The sequence below is a fragment of the Nuphar pumila genome, chromosome 8 (genome assembly GCF_984573655.1).
Source record: "Nuphar pumila chromosome 8, dmNupPumi1.hap1.1, whole genome shotgun sequence".
NCBI classification, from domain to species: Eukaryota; Viridiplantae; Streptophyta; class Magnoliopsida; order Nymphaeales; family Nymphaeaceae; genus Nuphar; species Nuphar pumila.
Genome location: NC_143256.1, coordinates 20338147 through 20364994, shown reverse-complemented (window position 1 = coordinate 20364994; position 26848 = coordinate 20338147). Strand labels below are relative to the sequence as shown.

General features: G+C 39.2%; 2 protein-coding genes across 2 annotated transcripts; one reads left to right on the top strand and one right to left on the bottom strand.

Annotated features, from left to right (window-relative positions):
* The first annotated feature begins 871 nt into the window (after positions 1 to 871).
* LOC149829738 (uncharacterized) lies at positions 872 to 10113 on the top strand. Its single transcript, XM_090015612.1, has 2 exons — positions 872 to 1679; positions 9198 to 10113. Exons 1-2 carry the CDS (start codon positions 931 to 933, stop codon positions 9841 to 9843), a joined length of 1395 nt encoding a protein of 464 aa, XP_089871738.1. The 5' UTR covers positions 872 to 930; the 3' UTR covers positions 9844 to 10113.
* A 2160-nt stretch (positions 10114 to 12273) lies between these two features.
* On the bottom strand, positions 12274 to 26127 carry LOC149829737 (trihelix transcription factor GT-4-like). The gene is made up of 5 exons (XM_090015611.1): positions 25334 to 26127; positions 13689 to 13727; positions 13226 to 13357; positions 12744 to 12971; positions 12274 to 12643 (listed from the first exon to the last, which is right to left on the bottom strand). The coding sequence occupies exons 1-5, from the start codon at positions 26016 to 26018 to the stop codon at positions 12429 to 12431; spliced, it is 1299 nt and encodes a 432-aa protein (XP_089871737.1). The 5' UTR covers positions 26019 to 26127; the 3' UTR covers positions 12274 to 12428.
* Between the last annotated feature and the right edge of the window lie 721 nt (positions 26128 to 26848).

The window sequence follows — 26848 nt, the reverse complement described above, 5'->3', positions numbered from 1 at the left end:
AAATCGCATCGTGATTTGTCATTTATTGTTGCTATGAGATTTTTGTAAATCGCTACTCGATATAGCGATTTGCCATTGATTTGGCAGGGAGGTGGGTCCTATCGGAGAGCACAACGTCGGAGGTCGAGACGAGGACTTCACAGTGCTAGAACCTGATGAATGCTCGTTAAGACTTGAGGGTGAGAACACTCGTATTGAGCAGCGTCAGGGTGCCCTGGAAAGCATAGCCCTGATCGGAAGTATTGCCGACATAAGGATAAACAGATTGTACTTTGAAAGACTCCGTTGTAGGTGTATTGGAGGAAGATTCTGTTGTAGGTGTTCTTCAAAAGTTGCGGAGGGACCGTCGCAGTCGGTTGCCCGCTGAACGAGGACATCATTTTGATCACTATTAGCAGAAAGAGGATCACGATCACCATCGGATCGTCGGCTCTTTGCCTCCTTTAATACAATGTTTCACAGAGAAGGAAGAAGCAGAAAATGAGGACGAAAAGTTCAAACGAAAAAGAAAAAGTGAGTGTTTCATGTTTATTTAGTTGTTTGAATTTTAAAGAGTTAACATCATCTTTGACTTTCTGAACAAAAGATATTTTTATCTTTTTTTTAAACCGCCATTTTTTTTAATGAAAGACATTTTTGTTATTTTCTTGAACCGTCATTTCCTAACGAAAATAGCAAGAAAAAGCACTTAAGTCTTAGCAATCAACATGCCAAATTTGATGCTGATGGGGATGTGCTTATATACGTGATGGTTGAGAAACCCCCCTCCCCATGAAGCGATGTAGCTAACCCTCTCCCAAAATATCTTTAGCGCTATCAATTTAATCCCAAACACTCGTAGGGTTTTATAAAAACCCTTCGTTTATTTGAGGGAGGGGACCTCTCTCTCTCTCTCTTCCAACCAAGGGCCAGGGCCAGGCGTGTTTAGCAATGGCGGAACTGAAGCTGTCGGAGATGAGGGACCTGACGCGGGTGGAGCGCATTGGAGCGCACTCGCACATAAGGGGACTGGGGCTGGACGACGCCCTGGAGCCCCGCAACGTCTCGGAGGGAATGGTGGGCCAGCACTCCGCCCGCAAAGCCGCCGGCGTCATCGTCCAGATGATCCGCGAGGGCAAGATTGCCGGCCGCGGTGTCCTCCTGGCGGGGCAGCCCGGGACGGGAAAGACCGCCATCGCCATGGGCATGGCCAAGGCGCTCGGCCAGGAGACCCCCTTCGCCATGCTGGCCGGAAGCGAGCTCTTCTCCCTCGAGATGAGCAAGACCGAGGCCCTCATGCAGTCCTTCCGCAAGGCCATCGGCGTCCGCATCAAGGAGGAGACTGAGATCATCGAGGGAGAGGTCGTCGAACTCCAGATCGACCGCCCCGCCGTCGCTGGCACTGCATCCAAGACCGGCAAGCTCACCCTTAAGACCACCGAGATGGAGACCGTCTACGACCTCGGCGCCAAGATGATCGAGGCCCTCAACAGGGATAAGGTCCAGAGCGGGGACATCATCGTCATCGACAAGTCGTCCGGGAAGATCACGAAGCTCGGGAGGTCCTTCACGAGGTCGAAGGACTACGACGCCATGGGCCCGCACACAAAGTTCGTGCAGTGCCCCGACGGGGAGCTCCAGAAGCGGAAGGAGGTGGTGCATTGCGTCACGCTTCATGAGATCGATGTCATCAACAGCAGGTCGGGTTCATCGTTCCGATGCCGTATCTCTCACTCTCTTTATGCTTGCTTGCTCGCTCGCTCGCTCGCTCTACTTATGATTAATGTGATAATGCTCTCTTCTTTTGCTTCTCTTTTCGTAGCATACTTTTTCTTGAGATAAGTTTAGTAGATAGTGTTTTGTTGGGGTGAAACTAACAGAACCAGAATCTTTTAGTTCATAACGCGGCGTTTTGCTTGGGTGGTCGCCAGCATGAGTTTGTAGTAAGCCCTGATATGAGTTTAAGTACAACAAAGATTCCAGCATTCCATGTTGCTGTTGTTTACTTGATCTGTTGGACAACAAAGAGCCTTCTTAATGGAGAAGCTTGGCTTCACTCTTTTGGAGATGGGTGGTACCCCAGAAAATGTGTTTTCTTTCCATGTTTGATAAGACTTATGAAGCTGAAACAAATGAACTATGAGATACCATTGGATCACTATAACAGATTTACAGGGGCTGTGGTCTCAGAATTTTAAGCCCCCTTCATGCTTTAGAACAGTGAAATGTTTACAAGAAAGCTCATGTGTATGCCTCAACTCTATGGGAGGGATGATAGGTTATGTTAAAGAGATGGGCAAAGCCTACTCAAGAACCTTTTCAGATATCAATCGTATAGCCAACAAAGAGGTTTAAAGTATTGACTGACGTTTTAAAATGATTAAGTTGAAGAGGTCTCTTTAGCATACTTTGCTTTTTAGTAGGGTACCTGAGAATGTAACTCTAATGGATGGTAGATACAATGCCCAGAGGAATGCGTAGTAGTTTTTTAACAGGAAGAACTGTAGAGGCCATGTGGGCATGTGAAAGTTGATAGAGTGGTTTTTGGGCATCACAATCAAATTTTGTTTCTTTTGCTTAATCATAGGACTGGTGGATTATTTGAAGCCTATTAGACTTTTCCATTCTTTGCTTGCTTGCTATCAAATTTCTGTTCAGTTGTTCACTGGTTTGGCACAAACCATACGGCAGGGAATTAGGGTGCAGTTATTTCTCTTTGTCTTTATGGTGGGTTCCAGTGTATTACAAGTATGACATATTCCACTGTCAATTTGTAAGTTTTTCTTTTCCTGCCTTATTTATTTCTCAGTTGATTTGGATTCTGTTTGCTGACGATAATCTGTTATGTTTTTTTCTAACAAAATTTAAGCCTAACATCTATGACATTTACTGTCTTTGAAGGTGGCTTAAAAATAATTATTTTTGAAGGCAAGAAGACTAAGATAAAATGATTCAGACATGGTTGGACCTGCTTCAGACATGGTCACAACTACATCTCTAGGCTCTAGCTTATTTTTTATGATCTCAGTCCCTTTGTGTTAGTTTTTTCGCCTGTTGTTTTGTGGAGAAGGGTGCTAGATTGCATTATTGCTAGGGTATCATATACGAAGGTTAGAATTTTAAAGACTTTTGTTGAATTTTCCTTAAGGACTTGCTGAATAATAATGAGTACTTTGGAACTCTAGCCTTGTTGGAAATAATGACACTTAGATCTTTCTCAGCTGCTAGCTTTTTTGATATCCCAAGTTACAAATGATGATGAAAGAAATAAAATCCATTGAAGCCAAATGATAATAGGTAATTTGAATACCTTCTTTAAAGTGATATGAAGAGCACAAAAGGTCATGTAATATTTAAGAACTCATACAAATGGTGACCAATATTGTGTTCCTTCCCCCTTATGTAGCTGAAGGAATAAGAGGTTGAAATGGATGTTTGTTGCCACCAAAAATAGAACCATAAAAGCTAAATGGGGAAAAATGAAGGGGATGATGAAGATTATGTGTGTGTAAGATCTTCAAAACGGTGAATACACACACACACACCACCATATTATGGTGGTACAACATTAATAGCCATTGGATTCCCCATTTGGTTACTAGTACTTCAAATAAAGTTGTTGTCCAGGCTGGACAACAACTTCATTGAAAATGGCTGGTTAGCTGGCTCACAAGGCAACGTGAGAGCAGTTCACTTCAAGCCAGCTTGGGTTGGCTTGAAGTCTTTTACCTTTCTTTACTCTGAGAGAGATGTCCTTTTGTGCTCTTTTGTTCTCCAATGAAAATCAGTGTGAGGAGGGCCCTATAAAAAACAAAGATCTCAGATGCCATTGCTTTTGAAGATGCTGACTGTTGAAGACAGGCTGCTAACATTAAGGCTATGTCACATAGGTGCGGGTGCGGGTGCAGATGTGGGTACGGGTACGGGTACGACACTTTAAAAAAACTTGGGTGCGGGGGTGCGGGGAGGATATATATATATATATATATATATATATATATATATATATATATATATATATATATATATATATATATATATATATATATATATATAGACTTGATTAGGGTTAACTGAATCTACTTTTGGATAGAAATGGACCTCAGTGCGGTTGACTTTACCTAATACAAAGGAAGCTGTGTCCAAGTGTCGCACTCGCCTGGGTGCGGATGCGATGTGGGTGCGGTGACCTGTTAGAAGAGTCCGTGTGACATAGCATTAAGGGTGTTTGAAGACCTCAGATCCCATAACCCTGTATTGATTTCGGCGTGGATCCCATGCCGAAACCCAAGTTATGAATGCTGAATCCGATATCCACCCCAAATTGGGGATTTTAGATTCAATTTTTAGTAGTGGTAGATGGACCTATGGCCACACACACACACACACACACAGAGAGAGAGAGAGAGAGAGAGAGAGAGAGAGAGAGAGGTGTGTTAGGCCAGGAATATGCATATCTCCAATCCTTGAATCTTAGATTCACGGCTGAGCAATGAAACACACCCTAATATAAATGGTTTGAAGTTACACGACACAAAGGGGTGGATTTTGGTCATTGTTTATCTTGATTATGTGTACTTTGATGTAATTTATTGATTGTAACTTTCCTCAATCTTGATTGCTTTAAATCAGATTTACTTAACACAAGTTTTTGAATGCTGTTGTTCGCTTACCTTTTATCTATGATTTAATATTTCCATGGTTGGTCCATCTATTATAATTATTTTCTCCTTGTGCTATTTATTTATATTTTCCATTTTCTCAGTTTTCTGTTTTTTCTTTTAAAGTACAATATGGTAATACAAATTGTTAGAGATCTTGCAAAAATTTGATTTACTGCTATATATGATATTTACTCCATTGGCTATAAATGATGCTTGTCTAATTTGCAATAACCTTCTCCTTTGGTTTGTGCTCCTTGGGCCCTATGAATACTCCCACTACCTTGAAATCTATGTTGTTGCTTGCTTATTGGTCATGGGATGCATTGTACAAGTGATTTTAATTTTGCCAGCAAATGTGTCTTTTACAACACTTGGGAGGATCTGTTTCTGTTCATTTGAATTCTACTGCTTCTTTAGCTTAAGTACAGATATACCATTGGCCTGTTAATAAATCTGCCTATTAATATCCCTTCTGGCCATCATTGTAGGGTTGAACTTGGCCCTGACCAGGCTCGGTTCTTGCTGGATCCACAATACCTTGTAGGGTTTGGGGAGGAATTAGGTCCAAGCGGTGTCTAAATTGCTAGACTATCTAGCTGGAGTATGTTTGAGTTGGTTGTGCTTCGGGTTAAGAATGCTGTTAAACCATATAAGCTGGCTGGGTCGTATTGTTCCTTTTGGAAAAAGTTTGGTTCCTGAATTGGGCTTGGCCCAGTTAGCAAGTTGCTCGAGCCTGGGCTCATGACCATGTGTAATTGGGCTCATGCTCCAACTTCTTGCCAAAACCTGGCCCATTCTGTGTGGGCTATCTGATGCTTATTGGCCTAGTCCAATGTCCACAAGCCACCACCATGATAAGATTTTAAATAGGTTATTTTTGGGTCGTGCTATCCTCGTGACTGGAAATGGCCATATGTTGGACAAGGCAACTAGTAAGGAATTCATATTTGAATTATTCAGAATTCTGCTTACATCACAATAAGATAATGCATATAATAATGTTTTGGTTCAGCAAACCACACTGTAGCCAATGCAATCTTCGTGGAATTATTCAAGTTGTACATGTGTCAGATAGAAACATATAGTTACTTTTGAAGTACTAAGTGCATTCTAATATTCATCATCTACAGTACTAAGACTGAATGATGACTATAATTCAAGCTATTTTACCTGATCCAAATAAAGACAAGAATCTAACCACAAGATGGTAGGGTTAGATAATGATTGATTATTGATCTCAATTCCATGCGTGGATGTCTTAACCAATGTTGTATGTATCGTACGATACATATCATTGCTATAAGGAATATCAATACGATACACTCATGTCGTGATATGAGTGTGTATTGTAGCTTTATCATATGTATCGTACGATACATGCCCGTACGAAGCAGGGTCACTTAAAAAAGGGCCGGATCATAAATTTTCAGTTTTGGGTTTTAAAGACCTTTTGAGGGCTGACTCCCTCATTTGTGTAGAAGTCATTAAGAAGGTATCCACACACCCTAGGACTCGTGAAAGCAATTTGGAGGCCGATACATGCACAAGGGAGAGGGCTCTTGTGGTTTGCAAAAGTAAAAGTGCATTTTTAGCACTTTTCCACTCAAAGAAGTGTGTTAAGATAAAAACTCTTTGTTATAAGTAAAATTACAAAGCTACCTTCCAAAAAAATTTCTTCATCGAGGGGCGTTGCTCCCCAGCATCCCCCGCCAACTTACCGTGAAGTTGGATCTGCAAAAATTGGAGATTTATATCAAGGTAGAAATCAAACTCTACACATCCAACAAAGATGGCATTAGATGATCCGGTATGATAATGGGTACTGACTGAAAATCGAGTGCCACTATTGTCATAATATTTTTGTTTATGTAATATGAAAGTATGAGTCTTGTTGCATGTTCTTAATTGCAAGATATTTAATATTTTGCATTGTTCTTGTGAGATAATTGATGTTTGATAATGACTTATGCAGCTCATAGAGACATAAATGCTTAATATGTGATGTTATGGTTGTATTTTGTGCAATTCATCATTGTTTCATGTGTTATGATTTTTTTATAACGTTTGCTAGTATTTTCTGATTTTTCATGTTTTTAGATTTTTTTGATAAAAAAATACAATTTTTATGATACAATACGATACAGATTTTATTTTGGGCCCGAACGATACGGTACTTACAACCTTGGTCTTAACTACTGTTCTTAAATGAGCTAAACTGTTCATGAGTAGCTTGGGCTTGGTCAGCTTCTCGCTTACAAGTTACAATCTTCAGGCCTTTTGATGTTCCCAAGCCTAAGTTGACCCCCATGCATAAGTGCACTGAGAGCTTAAGTGTATGCTCAGTTTGATAGTGGTTAGTGTTCATAATATAAATGCTTAATGTATACAGCGTACTGCCACTTTTCTTTCTATAGTAAAAAGTATATGTTGGTGCATGTACTACAATTTCTAATCCAATATTACATCGAGTTAATTACATCGATCAGTTTTTTGTATTAGAGTACATTATTGTTTGTTGTGGACCAGCTATCTCTATTACATTAATGGTCTAGAAAATGATTTGCCTATCTTTCACAGAATGAAAGAACAGGCCTAACACAACTCAGAAACCACTCTTCTTCATGACCTTTTGCGATTGTTATCTCTACAGTCCAAATTAGAGATTAAAGAGAGTTATTTGTTTCAGATGATTTCCATGTAGTAAGACCCTTCATCAGAACATCTGTTTTATCTGAAAATCATTCGTTTTTTTTTTTTTGGGGGGGGGGGGTAGATTTTTTCTTCTTTAGTTGTGAATCTGTTCTCTTCATCCATTTCTCCTCTTTCTCTTTAATTTTCTATTGCTAAAGACTATATAGATTTCTTAGATGTTCAGCTTAATGGCAAACACAAATCTTTGCTGCTGAAATCAGAAGTTCACTTTATTGATGAAAGGAATTAATTGTTTCAAAAGGTTCCCATATATGGTGGATAAATTTTACCAGAAAGCTTGCTTGATCTCTAGCTTGATGTTTGGTTGAGCCTGAGCGACTTAGCTAAAGTTTGAACCCAATTCCTTGATTGAACTTAAGCTTGGATTGTTTGAGCTGATGTAACATAGACATGTCAATGCACCTGCCATACCTGTGTCGACACGAGTACGGGTACTGGACATGGTGCAGATACGTGTTGGGTCGGGTCCAACCCTGAGCTGACCTAACATGATCCAAATAAGTCTTTTTTTGTATTTTGACCTGGGTCAAAGGGTGGGGCCATTTTGGTCCCCCCCCTTGACCCCAATAAACCCTACCACCTCCCCTCCCCCTCATTCTTGTTATTGAATTTTGAGTAAATTAATCTTGTTTGTTGTTAAATGTTAGATTAATTTATTGCTGTTGGAATTTGATTATTTGAAATTTGTATTTATGTGAAATATCTTGTCATATATATATAGCAGTGTCCTTTTACCCACATTTTTTGGAATTACTGTGCCGGACCCTCTGTACCCGCACCCGTACCCATGTGATTTGGAGTGCAACTCAATCTAAGGTGTGTAGTAGTGGCCTAAGCTTGAGCTCTAGCCAAGTCTAACTATGTTTTTGGTTTGGCTACTCAAAAATGACTATCCAAGCCAGACAAAGCCGGCCTCAGCTTAGTTAGGAAGTGAAAGATGAGAGAAATGACGTGCTTGAGGCAAGCTAGGACAAGCTTGAGCAAGTTTTAAATCTTCTTGAGTCAAGTGTATGCAATTGATGCTTGAGTCGGTCAGTGGTATACCCCTAAATGATGGTCTTCAATGCATGTTGGGTAGCAACAGTTATCTTGTAGTGGCACGTGGCATGTCTGGACTGTAACAATTCATGTGTATCTTCTTTTCATCTCTAACTAGTGATTCATGTATATACTTCAGATCATGGGCACAACTAAAAATCATGGATCAATGGTGCATGCATTTGAAATAGGATATAAAGAGACAGTGGTGTAATTTATGATTAGTGGTACTGAGAGCTTTAATGAATTTGTTGTTAGCCCTACTGTCTAGGTATCTCTAGATAGTCTGCATTCTCCTGTTGATGCTGGTGTTACACACACATATCATGCATGTCTGCTGCATTGTCCAACTCGAGGTATTGTAACCTCCTGGCTACACTCATTGCCTGTGGTGTAGGTTGCAGCATTGTTATCAGGCATATTGGTTTTATTTGCCCCACTTTCAGATCCTAGTAACATTATGCATGGTGACCATACATAGCTAAATAATTGAGACCTCCATTCTTGACAAAATGTATCCTAATAAAAGCTTTAGCCATAATATAGGAACATTTTCATAACTGTTATGTGTTGGATCTCAATGGATAGCAGCTCTAAATGTCTTTGCAATTGAAGACAAGCTTGTCATGTATATCCTGCTTGTGTATTAATTTTTCATCTCTTCAGCGCTAAATTGACCTGGATTATAATGGCCGTTAAGTGTTTCAACTTTTTATACAGAGAATTATATTGCCTACTTTAATACAATCTTTTTTCCCTAATCAAGTTTTATTTTGTTACTGACAATCAAGGTTTTGATTTCAGAACGCAGGGATTTCTAGCCCTATTCACTGGTGACACTGGTGAAATCCGTACTGAGGTAAGGGAGCAGATTGATACAAAGGTTGCAGAATGGAGAGAGGAAGGCAAGGCTGAAATTATCCCTGGTGTTCTGTTCATTGATGAAGTTCACATGCTTGATATCGAATGTTTTTCCTTTCTAAACCGAGCATTGGAAAATGAAATGGCACCCATATTGGTCGTTGCTACCAATAGAGGCATTACAACGATCAGGGGTACAAATTACAAGTCACCGCATGGCATTCCGATCGATTTTCTTGATCGCTTGCTGATCATTACAACACAGCCATATTCAGAGGATGAGATCCGAAAGATTCTTGACATTCGAAGTCAAGAAGAGGACGTCGACATGTCTGAGGATGCCAAAGTTCTGTTGACAAAAATCGGTGTCGAGACATCTTTGAGGTATGCAATTCACTTGATCACTTCTGCTTCTTTGGCCTGCCAGAGGCGCAAGGGGAAAATTGTGGAGATGGAAGATATCAGCAGGGTGTATCAATTGTTTCTTGATGTCAAAAGGTCAACCCAGTACCTGATGGAATATCAGAGTGAATACATGTTCAATGAAGTTCCAAGAGAGGCATTGGATGATGATACAATGCAGGCATGATTGATTATCTATAGGCTCGACAATGATTTCGGGCATCTGATTGCTGAGAAAATGTCATCTTAATCAGTTTCCTGCAAAAGTTCAGTTTGATGATGTCTGGCTTCAACATTGTCTGATCGCCATCTGAACCTTGTATAGCATGGTGCTTGACAAATGAAACAATGTCTTTATTTGAAGGAATTGCATTTTGAAGAACAGAAATGAGGAAAAAAATATAGTTTATGTATTTGATTAAAGTAGTCCAGAATATCGTAAAAAGTTGTGACAACTATATATAGAGTTTTGACAAAATTTCTCTTGTTGGGGTGAGATTGAAAAACTTGTTTGGTTGCTTGGGACCAAGCAATTTTTGTTTAACGCAGAGCTAGTTGATTTATTAGCTGGCTCTGATTGAAGACCCAAAAGGAGACTGTTTGACAGTAGCAAACCGTATCAGATCAGGTTGTTCACAAGGGCTTCACACACCTGGCTAGGTGGGTCGGCTTAAGGGGGTCAAGCTTAAGGATGTCAAGAGATTAATACTCATGGTGTGCATCCTGCTGCAGGGCTGAAGCAATAGGCTCCCTGGTGAGTGAATAAAGTAGCTCAGGGGATTTAACAGCTTGGAAGTGGTGGGCTTTACTACACGGTGTCACTCTTGCAGGCCCCACACTTGGAATCGGGCTTTCTCATTGTGAAACCGCTTCAATTAATTCCTGTTCTATGCTATAAGGACTGTAGAGATTAGATCTATGTGATCAAATTCACAAAACAACCAATGCAATATTGCATTCGGTGTTGGGACGGCAGCGATTTTGAGAATGCAACAGGCAAAAAATTTGATGCCATAATCATTTAGTCAATCTTTGCAGTGCTTTGAGAGTATTCGAATGAATGACATTTCTTTGGTTCTCTTTCATTCGGTTGGGATCTTGTTGAAATGTGGCGTTGGGTTCTATTCTTATTATTAGGAAGACTTGGAAGATGTTGAATTTGTATTTTGATTATTTCCCGAATGGCTATTAAATCTTATCTATTCTGCAGAAATCTACACTACGCCAGTTTGGACAAACTATGATTTTGGGATTTCTTCCAAAATTTACAGTCTCCTGTGGGACAGCAAGATCATGTTGACACAAATGATTTTTAGCTGACATTTTTTCGAAAGTTCTAATTTCTAAAAGGGTACACAAAAATGAACTTTTTTTAATGGTGCCAAAACTTAGCCAGCCGGGTTTGGTGCAGTGAGATGGGGCCTAGACCGTTTGACAGGCGTGTTCAAATCCCATGGGCATCACCCCCCTGTGTAAGGGGAAACTTGGTGACTCCCTGGGGTAAAAATAGCTTGAATTATAGTCATCATTCAGTAGTAAGTAAAGCAGGCTGGGCCAGTGCGGCTAGGTCTCTGCACCTGGAGCAGTTTCTCCGAGTACAAAAAAAAGGAAGAAAAACTTAGCAAGTCACTTTTACAAATGGTAAATTGATTGCTTAGAAATCATGGGCCACAGGAACCTTACAATTCTCTCGTATCCGACCTCCACGAACCCTCAATAAATGGGATTCTCTCATACAGCTAACGTACCTCCTATCCAAACTCACCAAAAGTCACTGACCTTGAGAAAATTATATACATAAAAATAGACAACTAAATTTGGTATCACGAAAAAAACTCAGATTAATTACTTTACCTCAGGATTACATTCTGCAGCTACCAAAAAACAAAAAAAGGATCTTTCCATTAGTTTTGCTGAAGGGCATAAGTAGGCTCGAGAAAATTGCTCCACGAGAATGCTTAGCCAGATTTAGAAGCGAGTCGTGAGTATCAATGCAGATGACTTTCTTTTTTCTTTCTTGATGAAGATAGACTACAGTTAAATAGTTGAAAAATATGTTAGTAAGCTGCAAGGAAAATACACATCCTGAAATAATAAAAGGACAAAATTTAGAGTTCTACATTGTAGTATCATGACTGTTTTTAATCTCCCACAGTTTCTTTGGGGACAGAAAGTGGGGGACAGGAAGGGAAGTCGCATTATATTTTGAGACAAGACAAAGACAAATATCTTCATGCCAGTTGATGGTGAAATATGAAAATATTTCATCCTAGGAATGCCCAACAGCATAAAAATGGAATCTAATTTCCATGCCTTGGGCAATTCCCTAAACCAAAATACTTCAAACATGTACAAGAAAGCGTTTTTAATTCATTCAACTGTGTCAAGATAGGTGTTTTCAGATACAAACTTATTTAGCATGCCAAAATGAAAAGATACAAATTCCTTTGACAAAAAGAAAGGTTTTAGCAACTTTTGGAGAGGCTTCTGCTTGAAAATGAGAGACCATCTTTTGGCATATTATGCACAACGGGCATGGACATACAAGTAAATGATGCCATTTAGATGTAAAAAAAGGGGAAGCAGTCGAAGTATTCATGCTGGAAATGAGCCATCCTCACCAATAACATCATCAAGTGAAACACATCTCGAACTCAAAATGTGGGAACAGGAAGAAGATATTATACAGTGACGTGCAAATAGCATGAGATTACTTCCAATTGACTGCAGCACCTTCACATTTCAACATCCCAATCATGCTGCAATAAAACTCTACTCACTCAATAATCTCACACCCTCATACATGGAACCAGGACGAAGTTCATCAAGCGTATCAACAGTTCTGAAACCAGCAAACTCTCTCAGACCAGCCCACCCACGTCGAGTAAGAAAGTCACGAAAGTCATCTTCTGTGTACAGAGTCTTCTCTTCAGTACGAACAGCTATGCGGTCGGAGTCATCATAAACACAAACTTTTATTGTCATCCCTAAAGAAAAACGAAATAAAATTAGATTAGTGGCATCTTTCCCAATATCTCACAGAGAGAGAGATCACTGCCTGTTCTGACTCATGCATGTACTACTTACCCTCATCAAGATGGAGGGAGTATGTCCCTAGTGGCATGTCTCTATCTAGGCTACGGACTATCCCGTCTTCATCCTCTAACCAGAATGCGCGCCTTGTTCTTAACCCAAAGGAACATTTGATTGCTTCCTTTATAGCCTCAGCAGTGCCATCAACACCTATTCTTCGGGTGTAGTCACCCCATTTGACCAATATGACCCTTCCACCAAATGGAGACTGACCATCCCCACCTTAAAATCCAAGAAAAATAAACAAATAAGACTACAGAATTGTTATAAGTTATAACTTATAAGCTTAAACAAGAAATACAAACAATTGCACTGCAAACAGTAATGAAGTATGACAAGAAAATATGTGGAGCAAAGTTTAAATAAAGCCTCATGACAAGTTTAAATTAACAATTCAAAAAAGTTTGCAATCCCAATCCAAACATGATATTAACCCATGGAATTTTCAATTTACCAGCTCAAAAAAGTTAAATTACCATTTGCAGGAGTATCCCTCCAGTTCCATGGAGGAACACCATTTGCTGCAACCGCATCAGCAGCTGTTATGGCAAGAGGATGCCCATCATGATCCAGGCGACGCTCCAGATTAAGTGATGACCTACCACCCCCTGCATGGACAAATATGTCAAGAGGACGCCAATCATGATCCAAAATTCCAAACTGTCTTTGCTTCCTAACAGTCTCCTATTTTGTCACATTTCATCCTAATTTTGCAAAGTTTATATTTTATAAATATTTTCATTGTTCTCCAATTCATGACAAACTTGTAGGAAGAAATAAATAAATGGCAGAACTTAGATGGGCATTTGCATATACATCATATGGCTACACTAGCAAGTTTTCCTGGCTACTGCTGTCAAAAGCAACATTGGAAGTATGAAAGGATGACTAACATAGTTGAAAATAAAGACTCAGTATTACTGGATAAGAATAAAGTACCTTCCACAGATCCAAAAGGAATACTAGCATCTTCAAGACCTACACAGGCAAGAAAATAAGAGACACCAATTAGCATTACACAATTCAATGAGTTCATTACTGATCATGCATATATTTCACATTTTATTAATCACTATTTATGCATGAATCAAGTTAAAATCGCCTTAAAAACTCATTTTGATCGTTAGTTTTGAGAAACAACATTGAATTGAATTGTATCAGAAAATCGTGTTTTTCAAAGCTTTCCCTGCATTTTTAGTGTTTTTATTAGATTTAGAATTTCTTAATTGTAGTTTAGTTAGCTTAGGTTTGTATTAGCTGATTTTTAATTAGTTTAGTAAGTTTCGATTTTTAGAAAAACATATTTTCATAAGAGACCTTATTTTGAAAATTATAAACAATATTCGGACTCTTTTGAAAACTTTGTTTTAACCTAATTAGGCCTATAAATAGTAGTAAAGATGGGTGGGAAAAAGGTTTTTCCAATAGCCCTCTTGCCTCCCTCTTCTCTCTCTCCCTTGCTTCTCCTCTCTCTTTTGCTGATTTCTTTCTCTCCTTGTTCTCATCTTCTTTTTCTTCCTCTTTTTTTTCAAGCTTCGACCCGTTTCGTCATCGGCAACTTCTTCTTCGTCGTCGGGGCAGCGTGTATGCAGCTGGGATCGACCACTTTCTCTTCTCAACCCCTCCATCGAAAGTGAATCCAACGGAAGCATTGGACGTGCGGGAGAACCCTTTTTGTGCCCTCAAAGTACCCTCTGAGGTCCCCTCAGGCCCTCAAAAGTGCTCTCAAAGAGTCCTCAGAAGGACCACAAAGTGATATGCAAGTAAGAAAAGCAGAAGAAGGAAACACAAGGGGACAAGAAGAGCTCGGCACCGAAGACCTTTCTTTTAGTTCTAGATTAGGTTTTTATATTTTTTTATTCAATTCAATTCATTCGGGTCTGTAATAAGGCATTTTATTATTTGTTTAAGCCCTCTGCATAGGGCAATACTTTTTTAGTATTCTTTTATTTAATTATTTCTTTTTTTTTTGCAATAAAGAGTAGTGTAGTTGTGTGTTTGAATACAAGTATTTCTCGTTCCCTGAAATCGACTCGGACTCCACCACTCGTGCGAGCCGGTTTTTATTATTTGGTGTTTGGCTTTCACACTTGTTTTCATTAAAAATATTGTTTTAAAAGTCGTTTTTATAAAACTCACACCAAATTTTTGGCTTCGTTGCTGGGGAACGACAAACAATACAAGTATTCATTTTATTGCCATTGTTTGTTCACGTTTAATTAGGTTGTTAGTTATTTTTTGTTCTTTAATTAGAACTGTTTAGTTTACTTTTCCTATTCATTGTTTAGGATTGCTAGTTTGCTTTCTGTATTTAGGTTTAGAACCACATGCTTGCACACCGTAGACACCAAGCTTATTTTTTCTACACAGCCTACCTACTAGGATACCCTTAGAGGTGACTGCGCAAGATTGGTACCATGCTCATAGATTTCATTTTCTGCAAAATATCTGCTGAGTGCAATTGCGTGATGCTTGTTTATTTACTGCTTTTCAGTTTTTTTTCTTTTTTTGCCCGCTTGTGGTTTGTTGTAGTTTGGCCGCGTAGCGCGTTAGGTAGGTAGAAAACCAGTGTCTTAGGACGGTTGTTGTATCGGTCTACCCTCTGATGCATGCACGGGCGACGCTCGCTTGACCCCGAGCTTGTTAAGTTAGTTGAGGACCCCTAGTCCCTTATTAGGAGAGCCCGTCAATCCGGCCCCATGCCCCAAGATCAGCAGTTGACCCGTCTTCTTAGGGAGTACTTCACTCCCAATGCTTACACTCCGGCCTCCTGCATCGCGAGACCCGTTGTAGCAGCGCCACAGTTTGAGATTAAGACCAGCATAATTCAGATGCTCTCATCTTTCTATGGCCTGAACAACGAAGACCCCTACTGTCATCTCGATGAGTTCCTCGAGATCTGCTCTATGGTGCGGATCAACAATTTTGGGGATGACGTATTGAGGTTGACGTTGTTCTCGTTCTCCCTCAAGGATAAAGTCAAGCACTAGTTAAAGGCCTTCGATACTGTTCAGATTACCACTTGGGAACACATGCAACATGAGTTTCTCAAGAAGTATTTTCCAATTGGTAATACGAACCAGTTTCGGAAAACCATCACCAGTTTCTCTCAGATTGAGGGAGAACAGTTTCATGAGACCTGAGAGAGGATGAAAGATCTTCTCCGCAAGTGCCCCCATCACAAGGTGCTCCGTTGACAACTGGTGCAGTACTTTTACAATGGCCTGACCGAGAAGGACAGGAAAATGATTGATTCTTCGTGTGGGGGCACGTTTATGCTCAAGAGCGAGGACGAAACATGGGCCCTATTCGAAACATTGAGCGAAAATGATATACACCATGCCATGTCCTCGCGGCTTGATAGGACCACACCTGTTCCTAGTGGTCCTAAGAAGGGAGGAATTTATGAAGTTGGGTTCGGATATGATTTGCAAATCAAAGTGGACCAGTTGACTAGGAAAGTAGATCTATTACTAGCCAACCCAGCTTCGATAAATAAAGTAGGAAAAGTGTGCGAACCATGCGTTAGCCCTACACACTTTGTTTCTAAGTATCCGGCAGCACCACTCTATCCTGAATTCGTTCAGGAGCAAGTGAATGCTACCCAAGGTTTCGTCAGACCGGTGCACGATCCTTACGCACCCACCTATAAACCGGGATGGCAAAATCATTCCAACTTTGTGTGGAGAGATCTACACGATCCACCCCATCTGCCCTCCCAGACACAACACAGACAGGATAACCTTCCACAAGGTTAGTTGCGTCCCACATTGCCACCGACCCACCTTGTGCTTAGCTTGCCTTCTCCTCAGTAGCCCACATCGAGCTCATCTTTTTAGGAGAAGTTGTTAGAGGCCTTTTCTAACATTAAGGCCACCCTCTGTTCCCACACGCAGTCGCAGATGAGACAGTTGGCTGACGCCTTAAGCAGACGAAGAGAGGGAAGCCTCCCGAGTCAGTCTGTCGTCAACCCGAAGGGTAAGGAACTCATGTAGCACGACCTGCACCCCCACAGAGTCCCACCATGAGCAGGTCAACTCTATTATGTCCCTTCGGAGTGGAAATGCATTTCACCCTACTCAGGAATCGACTGACGAGCCCACTGTCATACCCACTGACCAGTCGATCTCCTCCACCAGGCCCAAGGAGAACGGGCAAGGCCTACAACATGTGCCTTCTTTGTATATTCCCCAAGCTCCTGTTCCGTAAGCCTTAGAAAAACTGAGTGATTTTGGCAAGCAGGGAGCACGCATGCCCGAAATGCCCGACATAGTCAAGCAGGTTCACAGCAACCCTCCCTTGCTTGATGCTGCCTATATTGATAGTAGATCAGTTCTTAGCTCTTCATCATTTGAGAATAGTCTCCACAGGAAGACTAAACTCCTTCCTTTCAGTCTAGAGAGTCATCATAGGGTGCATAGGGGTAGAGTTAGAGGAAACACAGTGCACAATGTCACAGATGACACTCTTTTCCTCAAAGCCCCTGATTGAGCATAACTTCACGTCCATTGATCTCATAGACGATGAAGGGTCTCCAGAGATCCATTTGGCTGAAGACGTAAAACTTAGCGCTTTATGGGAGGCAACCCCCATATGTATGATGTACCATTGGCAGTCTTAGTCATTTTTCTGGTTTTAGGTAGTTTTCTTGTTTCATGAGTTTGATGCCAGAGCATGTATGCATTGCATATGTGTATATTTTTATGAGTTGCAAACTTTAGACAGATGGATCCTCTATAGAGCTATTTATAAGTCATATCAGGAGACTTCTAGGTGACTTTTACTCTTTCTCTCATTTATTTTGTTCTCATGTGCATTCACTTAGTTTCATACAAGCATGAGGAAGTGTCATTGGGGACAGTGTCATTCAAGCATGGAGGAGGGTGTAGTTTGCACACTCAAATTTTTTTTGTCTTTATACTTGCACTTTTGATGTCAACTCATAAAAAATGGGTTTTTAAGGAATGAGTTTGAACTTATATAACTGCTTTGCAACATCTAATATTTTTAGAGGATTTTTAAGCCCTACAATTTTTTTTCTGACACGGATCTAGAAAACTGCGGTTGTTTATGTGGATTTCAAAGAAATAACGATAGATGCATGTTAGAGTTTATTTTGAATCATAAGTATGAATATGCACAGTTTTATTTTTGAAAAACTAAGCAAATGAACACAATTGAAATATAAGCTCAAAAAGTGAAAAGAGCATATGTTTAGTTGTTTGATCTCTTCGTATTCCTTAGTACTGGGTTCAGACACAAGTTGAAGTGTTTGAGTTCCATGTCGAAAAGGATAATGAAGGAAATCACTTCTTTGTCTAGTTGATATCTGTGGTCTATTTGGTTCGAGCAAATAGAGCCTGAGGGGTGTTTACACCTGGTGCCCTAAAACCATCTGGCTCGGGAGCCACCGGCCCAAAAGCCCGCTACATGGACTTTATAGAGAGCCTAATAAATGTTGACATTGTACATGACAGAGAAGTAGACTATATGTAAAACTATAAAAAATTGAAGGTTTAGTGACTCGAGCAATTAAGTCCGAGGGATACTTTGTATCTGGTGCCCTAAGGTCGTCTGGCTTGGGAGTCACTGACCCAAAGCTTGTTACACGGGTCACGAAAACCAAAAATTTGATATAGTGCTCAACAAAAGAAAAAAAAATAGTAAAAATTGAAAATCAAAGAAAAAGAAAAAGAAAGAGTTTACTGCTTAGAAGCAAATATTGAGAAAACCTCTGCAGAAAACATATGAGTGAGGATTAGTAGATAATAACATGTATATATTTGATTTTCTGATAATAAAACATAAATGATTATGCTATTTAGAAAAGTGAAAGAAAATGTTTTATTCTGTGGTAGCATGTAAAAGTCTCTAATCATGTTTCGATAATGTCATGGCATGAAATATTTGTGAAAACAAACTCCTTAACTGCCTAATATATTTTGAAGTTGGTTATTTTATGCATACATGACAGAGATGTTTGTGGGTAGCATCACTGCAAACCCTCACGAGACCTTATTCGTTGACTGGGGTAACCCAGGGGTTGAAAGGGCTTGTTGCATATGCTAAATGCAACCGTGATTCCTACGAAAGTGAGTTAGGTTGTTGCAGTGTTATTAAAAACGCGCCTCAAGGCGAGGGGCTTTATGCCTTGAGGCGCAAGGATAAGGCGTAAAAGCCCTAAGGCGTGCGCCTCATAGGCCTTGAGGTGCGCCTCAAGATGAGACGCATATGCCTCATTGCTTTTGGTCAAATAAGGGTCAAAACCCTTATTTGACTAAAATTTAGGGCTTAAACCCTTTTTATTTTGTTGGTAGATCTCTCACACAGCCGCTCTCTCTCGTCTCTCACTCAGCCTCTCTCTCTCTCTCTCTCGTTTCTCGCTCAACCTCTCTCTCTCATCTCTCATGCAACCTCTCTCTCGTCTCTCACGCAGCCTCTCTCTCGTTTCTCACTGAAAACTGGTATTGTCTCTCTCTCATCTCTCAGTCTTCTCTCACGCAGTCTTAGCGTAAGTTGATGATTTCAGAAACTTTGGAGAGAAGTTTTTTTTACAATTTTCAATGTTTAGAGTCTGCGTGTGAAAAAAAAACATGTGAACTTCTCTCATTTTTTTTTCACACATGTTGATGATTGTGCTTTGCAATTTTGTTCTGAATCTGGTGCGCTGTAAATTTACCCTGCTTTCCTTAAATATGAAATGATGCAACAAAAGCTTAAAGTTTTTAACGTTACACACTTGCAATTTAGTTAATATCACAAGAAAAAATATGTATTAGACTGGTCATAGCCTGTTCCATTCAAGAAAGTCAGATTATGTGAACTGTATTGTGCGTGCTTGTGGATGTAAGTCTCAAGCTACCCTTATCACTCATTCTTTTGCCTTTCTATTCCTCCAAATTTTGAACTTTTTCTATTGGCAATGCCAAATGAGAACTTGTCATTTGTCTGCCTTCATGCTGCTTAAGCAGTAAAAATGAGTCAGTTGATTGATGAAATACAAGTTAGTATGCACTATTGAATATTTACTTTGCAGATTATTACAATTTATGTAGTATGGATTTAATGATTGATGAATATTATTGTGTTGTATGACTGACTATTTGTTCGTTTATTTTTTCTGAAACCATTATCACAGTTTAAACCCTTTTTTTTTTTTGGGGGGGGGGGGGGGGGGTAACTTTCAGTCATAGTCATGTCTTGGTTGTACTTTGTTCTTGGGATATTATAAGCTTTTAGATAAATCTTGGCAATCTCTATACTAAAAAATACAATATAACAATAATAGTAAAATAAGTAGGTTTCAATAATTTTCTTTTCAATAATGTAAAGAGAACACGCAAAATCTCTTAAAAATAAAAATAGAAACTAAGAGTACTTGTATTTAAGATATAGAAAGCATAAGCAAGGAAAAATTTTGTAAATATAGTGATAAATATCAGGGTATCTTAGAAATGTTTTCAACTTCTAAAAGTTTTAAGCTTTTAGAAGTGATAATTTATTTATTTATTTATAATTTTAGATATTTTTTATAGTTTTTTTAAGTTTTTAAAAAAAAAATTGAGGCTTACGCTTTACGCCTCGCCTCAGATTTTGGTGGAGCACCTCGCTACGCCTCAACGCTTTTCACAACACTGGGTTGTTGTTTTGATTAGTTTAGATTTTTGCTTCAGTTTGCTCGAGGACTAGCAAACGATAAGCATGAGGGGTATTTGATCATGCATATATTTCATATTTTATTAATCATTATTTATGTATGATCCATGTTAAAATCGCCTTAAAAAACATTTTTATCGTTAGTTTTGAGAAACCGCATTGAATTGAATTTTATCTAGAAAATCGTGTTTTTCAAAGCTTTCCCTACATTTTTAGTGTTTTTATTAGATTTAGAATTTCTTAATTGTAGTTTAGTTAGCTTAGGTTTGTATTAGCTAATTTTTAATTAGTTTAGTAAGTTTCGATTTTTAGAAAAATATATTTTCATAAGAGACCTTGTTTTGAAAATTATAAAAAATATTAGGACTCTTTTGAAAACTTTGTTTTAACCTAATTAGGCTTATAAATAGTAGTAAAGAGGGCTGGGAAAAAGGTTTTTCCAGCAGCCCTCTTGCCTCCCTCTTCTCTCTCTCCCTTGCTTCTTCTCTCTCTTTTTTACCGATTTCTTTCTCTCCTTGTTCTCCTCTTCTTCTTTTTCTTCCTCTTTTTCTTCAAGCTTCGAACCCTTTCGTCATCGGCAACTTCTTCGTCGTCGTCGAGGCAGCGTGTATGCAGCTGGGATCAACCACTTTCTCCTCTCAACCCCTCCATCGGAAGTAAATCCAACGGAAGCGTTGGACGTGCGGGAGAACCCTTTTTGTGCCCTCAAAGTACCCTCTGAGGTCCCCTCAGGCCCTCAAAAGTGCTCTCAGAGGGACCACAAAGTGATATGCAAGTAAGTAAAGCAGAAGAAGGAAACACAAGGGGACAAGAAGACCTCGGCACCGAAGACCTTTCTTTTAGTTCTAGATTAGGTTTTTATATTTTTTTATTCAATTCAATTCATTCGGGTCTGTAATAAGGCATTTTATTATTTGTTTAAGCCCTCTGCATAGGGCAGTAATCTTTTAGTATTCTTTTATTTAATTAATTCTTTTTTTTTCTTTTTGGCAATAAAGAGTAGTGTAGTTGTGTGTTTGAATACAAGTATTTCCCGTTCCCTGAGATCGACCTTGACTCCACCACTCATGCGAGCCGGTTTTTATTATTTGGTGTTTGGCTTTCACACTTGTTTTCATTAAAAATATTGTTTTAAAAGTCATTTTCATAAAACTCACACCAATTACATATAAGGAAATTTCAAACAACCCTCCCATCTTATAAAATAATTCCTTAAACCCAACTTCCATTCCATGATTGCCAAAACTCCACCTTAATTTTGCATCTAAAAAGCAACTTGGACCCATTTCTGCCAATTAAACCACGGTTAAACTCAGAAGCCATCATTAACAATCTCATGTTACAAAATTATCCCTTATTCTCATATTCAAGTTGACACTTCAATCTGCTATTTATGGATAGAGGAAGATAGGGGTTATTTGAAAGCTTCCCAAGGGTTTCTGTATATGATCATGATGGAAGTTAATCCAAGTAGCTTTCTGGGATAACAAAGAAAAATTACAATATGTTCTTGGAATTTTAAAGAGGATGGATTCTGGAATTATGTGAAAATAAAGGGTTACTGTTTGAAAATATCACATCAAATGAAGCTCAAAACAAAGATGAAAGTGATGTTATTACAACAGATGCAGCATATATTAAAGACAAACTTGAAAGACACAAAAAACCAAAACAATGAAGAGTGTTGATGAATGGGCAGTGTTATTGTGTGATGCAAAGGTTGAAGAATCAAGTCATGTTACCAGATTTGTGTAAAATGACTTTCATCCTATCTATGATGAAGCTATTCTTCATGCCTATCTATCATGCTCCACGCCTACACTTACAAATTTAAATTTCCATTTTACTCTACTTTTCCCTTGGCATATTACCTATCGCTAACATTATCCAGCCACGCCTTGACCACATCTCTAGTTCAATAAATTCCAGGCTCGGATTTATTTGGAAATTGCTAATTCGCTTACGGATTCCCTTGCTTCACAAACAACCTCTCCAGATAGCACTCATCGATGCACAATCCATTTAGTGATGATATTGTGATTCCATTGTCGATTTTACCAATTGAAACTGGAGTCAGTCTCATATTTGGGCAAAAACGACCACCACCCCATTCTCTAGAATTCAGGAAAGCAATCAAACTGCACCTCCATCCAAACCCCATTATCTAATATAAAACAGGCTGCAAATAGGTTTATGGATAAAAAAAGTTGGAAAAAAAGCATGCTAACAGGCATTGGTCAAAAGGCTCATTATAGAAAAAAAAAACCTATGCAGGATGGTCAGGAATGCCTCTAGATTAATGAAAAAATTGGAAATGATACTAAATTCCCACTAAAGAAGAATTATAAGATGAAACTATTCATTCCCGTTAGATTGGAAAGTAGACCACAGGGAACTCAGCAAAATACAAACCAAGAGTAATTGACGAGGAGAATAAAAGAAAAAATTTAAGTGACTATCTTTATCATTATGATCCTCAAAAGATCACACCATGTAATGCATTGCATGAGGAATCAAAGCTTAATCATTTTCATGTATGAAACTAAGTTATGTCTCAATTATCCACATTAATCTAGTCTTGAATCAAGACTTAGTGCTCACAACAATAACAAGTATGCATGATGCTCTAGACATGAAAATATAGGTTGATTGCAAAGTCCACATAACCGAATGGAGTAAAGAGTCATCAATAGGTGATGGAGTCCATCACAGTTTATCTGGATCCCAGCAGCAACTAGTCCACTGAGTATCCATCGACTAGTAAACTTCACAGGGCTCTTTGGTTATTTCCAGCTCTTTTATGGAGGAGAAAAATACTTTAAGGATGAAGCTAAGTGATTTGGTAATCATAGGCTGTCTCCACATGCCTCACTGACATTAAGGATTGTTCAACCAACAAGATGATAGTTTCAAGAATCATTCAGGTATTGGAGGGTTGGAAAGTTATAAATGAGCATGTACAACCTGTACAAGCAGATGAAGCCAGACATTCTAGGAACATGCTCATCACTGTGAAGCACAGTACACATTGTCACTCGCATCAAACTCTTAAATTTCAAGCAGCTTTATATTTTTCTTAAAAGCCCAGACGGCATCATCAAAGATGGGACGGTCTCCTGCCACAAGGAACATCCAAGAAGTGCACACATGAAAACAAAGATTTGAAAGGGTATAAGACATATTGTTTATGTATTTTTCTTAAGGAAAAAAAAGGGGCCAAAAGCTTTTCATTCTAAAAGAATAAGGGGAAGGAAGGGGAAGGGAGAAGAACAAGTAGTTTCCCATTTTTAATTCCTTCTGTATATTGTGATGTTACATTTCAAATATTTAGCATCTCATTTAAGATATGCTTTTTTTGTGCATGTTTTTTAGGTACCCAAACATGTAAAAAATCAGGTGAATAGAGAAATATTGTGATATAACCTAATATTACAATATCAATCTAACATCAGGCGTATCCATATGCACCCTCACAAGTCCATAACTGAAAAAAAAATCTCTAAACTTATCAAAGGAATATAATCAAATTACATATATCTGATTCGCTATGCATGTCAGGTCACATATTTTTGTGTTGACCTCGAATGTAGACACACTGCCAAAGAATGTCATTTGCATTTACATCATAAAAACATATATTATAGCATTATCACACAAATGACAGAACTCACACGACTACAATCAAGAATAAAGCAATTGGTTGACATAAACCTTAAGAAAACACCAAATCATGAGGCTATAGTCCTTAGTTGTGAAGGAGGGAAACAGTGTGAGACTCACTTTAGCAATATGGCAAGAATAGTTAGGAACACTCATGGAGGAAAGATGGACCAACCTTAGAATGGAAGACAAGTCATACTGCACAAAGTTCAGCATTACTGTAGGTCCACAAATCATTTCAAGACCTCAATCCGACTGAGAAGCACAGGACAAAAAACAAGGATGGCTAACAAAATGGGAGACTTCAAAGAACAAAGAATTCACATGGAACTAAGCTGAGCTACAGAAAGAGACCCAAATGACTTATGATGGAGCACGTTTGCTTTGGTCACAGGTGGGATGAACAATCACAGCTGAGAATCCAAAAGCTGTGATAGTTGGTCATAGGTCAGTCTTGTGACCTTTCACAGGATTCAGGGAAGAAGCATTCTCAAGTAAGAATCAGAATCACAACTTCCAGTTCTAATGCTTCAATAAACTTGAGAAAGTGATGTGACTGCGATCTGCAGTCAGAAGAAGCTGAGAAAATCCAAGAAGCACAGGGCGTTGAAATTGTGCCCAAAATATGGAAGCACCTCTTAAAATGATGGCTCGATCGCCTACAAAAATAACTCACTGCATGGTTGGTGTTAACAAGAAGACATAGGCCAATTCATATCTATGAGCCATATGCAGTAGATACATCATCAAACAGAGTTACGTCTGGACAGTACGAAGTCCACACACAACCATACAGATGATGGAAAGGGGAGGAGCTGAAAATTTCAATACCAGAGCTACTATTGGATTATTATTGTGGTTGGTTGGATCATTTCTTGTTAAAAGTCACAATGAAACCCCTCATAATGGCTGCAGTAACAATGTAGATGAAATCACAATATTCTGAAATTCATTATTAATAGGTTATGAACTAGGTAGCATAATCTCAGTAGTCACTTACATCGAAGTGCCCAATTCCAAACAAGAAGCTGAAACAGATCGAAAAATTCACAATTTGGAGGCCAACTATTAATCGAGTATTCAAGTCCACCAACTCGAAACAGCACATTATGAAATTCAAAGCCGATAAATAGGTCAATTACAATCTAATATCAAATTATCCAAATTGAATTGTAACACCTGCATGCAATACAACCACCAACAACAAAATTCAAAGAAAAAAAAGGTGAAAAAGCTGAAATTGAGGTTATCATGGGGGAGAGAATTGCCTTGTAAATATGGTTCGACCTTGGAAGGGGGGCTCTTGTAAGGAGCATTCTTCGACCTCTCCCTGAGTAAGTCCTCAAGCTCCTTGTAATACGACGTCTTGGCGGATCCTCCTCCTCCCCCACCACCACCACTTACGTTCACGCCGCCACAGCCGCCACTCCTATCATGGTGCCTCGCCTTCTTATACTCCTTGAGGAGGTTCCTCCACTTATCGGTGCACATCGTCGGGGAGCGGTCGAATGCCTTCTCCCTCATCTTGGCTGAAATTTGATCCCAGAGGTGCTTGTTGGACTTGGAGGTGTTGAACATGCCGTCCATCTCGCGGCGGAGGGCGATGAGCGTCCGAATCTCCTCCTGAATCCACGTCTCCGCTCGCTTCTTCGGCTGCTTGATTTCGTGGTCCTCGCCGCTGCTCTCTGCCAGGATGAGCTGCTGCTGCTGCTGCTGTTGAAGAGGGGAAGGTTGTATGCCGTTGGCCACCACCTCCATCATCATCTCCCTGCCTTCCTCCTTGTAGAAATCGACCGGTGGCCGCTTATCTGCCAGATACATGGTGGTTGGTGATGTTGGTTTGGATGGTTTGGATGGTTTGGTGGGGTTTGAAGAAGAAGAGTAAGAAGGGAGAGGGGGGAGGCCTTGGATTTGTGGGGGATGGAAGTCTTCACACAAACCATGGTTTTTCATCCATAGAGGCCAAGGTGGGAGGTTTTTTTCTTATTTGTTATTGTGTTTAATTAATTGGATGGGGGAGCTGGTTCAGCTAGCAGGGTTTTTTCATTTTTGGGGGTTTGCTTTGTTTTTCAGGAAAAGGGTGTGTTGAATAAAAGAACTTTCTTGATGTTATGTTATTCATACAGCAAAAATATCAGTATGTTTAAATTTTAAAAATATATAAAAATATAAAAGATCGTAAGATATAACAATATATATAAAACACAAATATCACATTAATAACATGATAATATCATGATAAAAGCATGGTATTTTTTCAAAACAAGCAATGCTTTCAAAATATCACTTGTTTTATTTTGGGCTCATGATAAAATCATGAGATTTTCAACTCAATGACCGATATTTGTAACTATGGTTTCTACAAGGTGGAACCTAAATGACCAACCGGGGCTCAGCTTGTCTTGTCTGGTAGGAGCAGTCTATGCACATCACCTTGTGTTGGGAGATTCAAACCCCAAGGTATAGTTGTATAACTGGTAGGGGTTTGCCTAACCTAAGGTTTACTTAAAAAAAAAAATTCAAACCTAAGGGTATGTTCGGCTGCTCCTTTCAAAAGAACATGATTGAGAATCACTTTCTAATTTGTTTGAGATTCAGAATCACATGGTATCTCATGTCATTTTGAATCTCAAGCAAATTAGAAAGTAACTCATTTGCAAAGGTAAATGAGTTTCACTTTCTCACAGCTTAACTTTTTATCTCCTGCTACTTATACAAATCAGATTCACTTTCTCCTTGAAATGAGAAAGTAAATCAGAATGATCCAACCCAACATGTCCTTA

Excerpts from the sequence above, each read along its gene's own strand:
- LOC149829738 (XM_090015612.1), top strand. The coding sequence starts at position 931 with ATGGCGGAACTGAAGCTGTCGGAGATGAGGGACCTGACGCGGGTGGAG. Across the intron at positions 1,680-9,197 it reads ATCGATGTCATCAACAGCAG|AACGCAGGGATTTCTAGCCC; the intron begins GTCGGGTTCATC and ends TTTTGATTTCAG.
- LOC149829737 (XM_090015611.1), bottom strand. The coding sequence starts at position 26,018 with ATGAAAAACCATGGTTTGTGTGAAGACTTCCATCCCCCACAAATCCAA. Across the intron at positions 13,358-13,688 it reads TCCTTTTGGATCTGTGGAAG|GGGGTGGTAGGTCATCACTT; the intron begins GTACTTTATTCT and ends TTGTCCATGCAG. Across the intron at positions 12,644-12,743 it reads CTCCCTCCATCTTGATGAGG|GGATGACAATAAAAGTTTGT; the intron begins GTAAGTAGTACA and ends GTTTTTCTTTAG.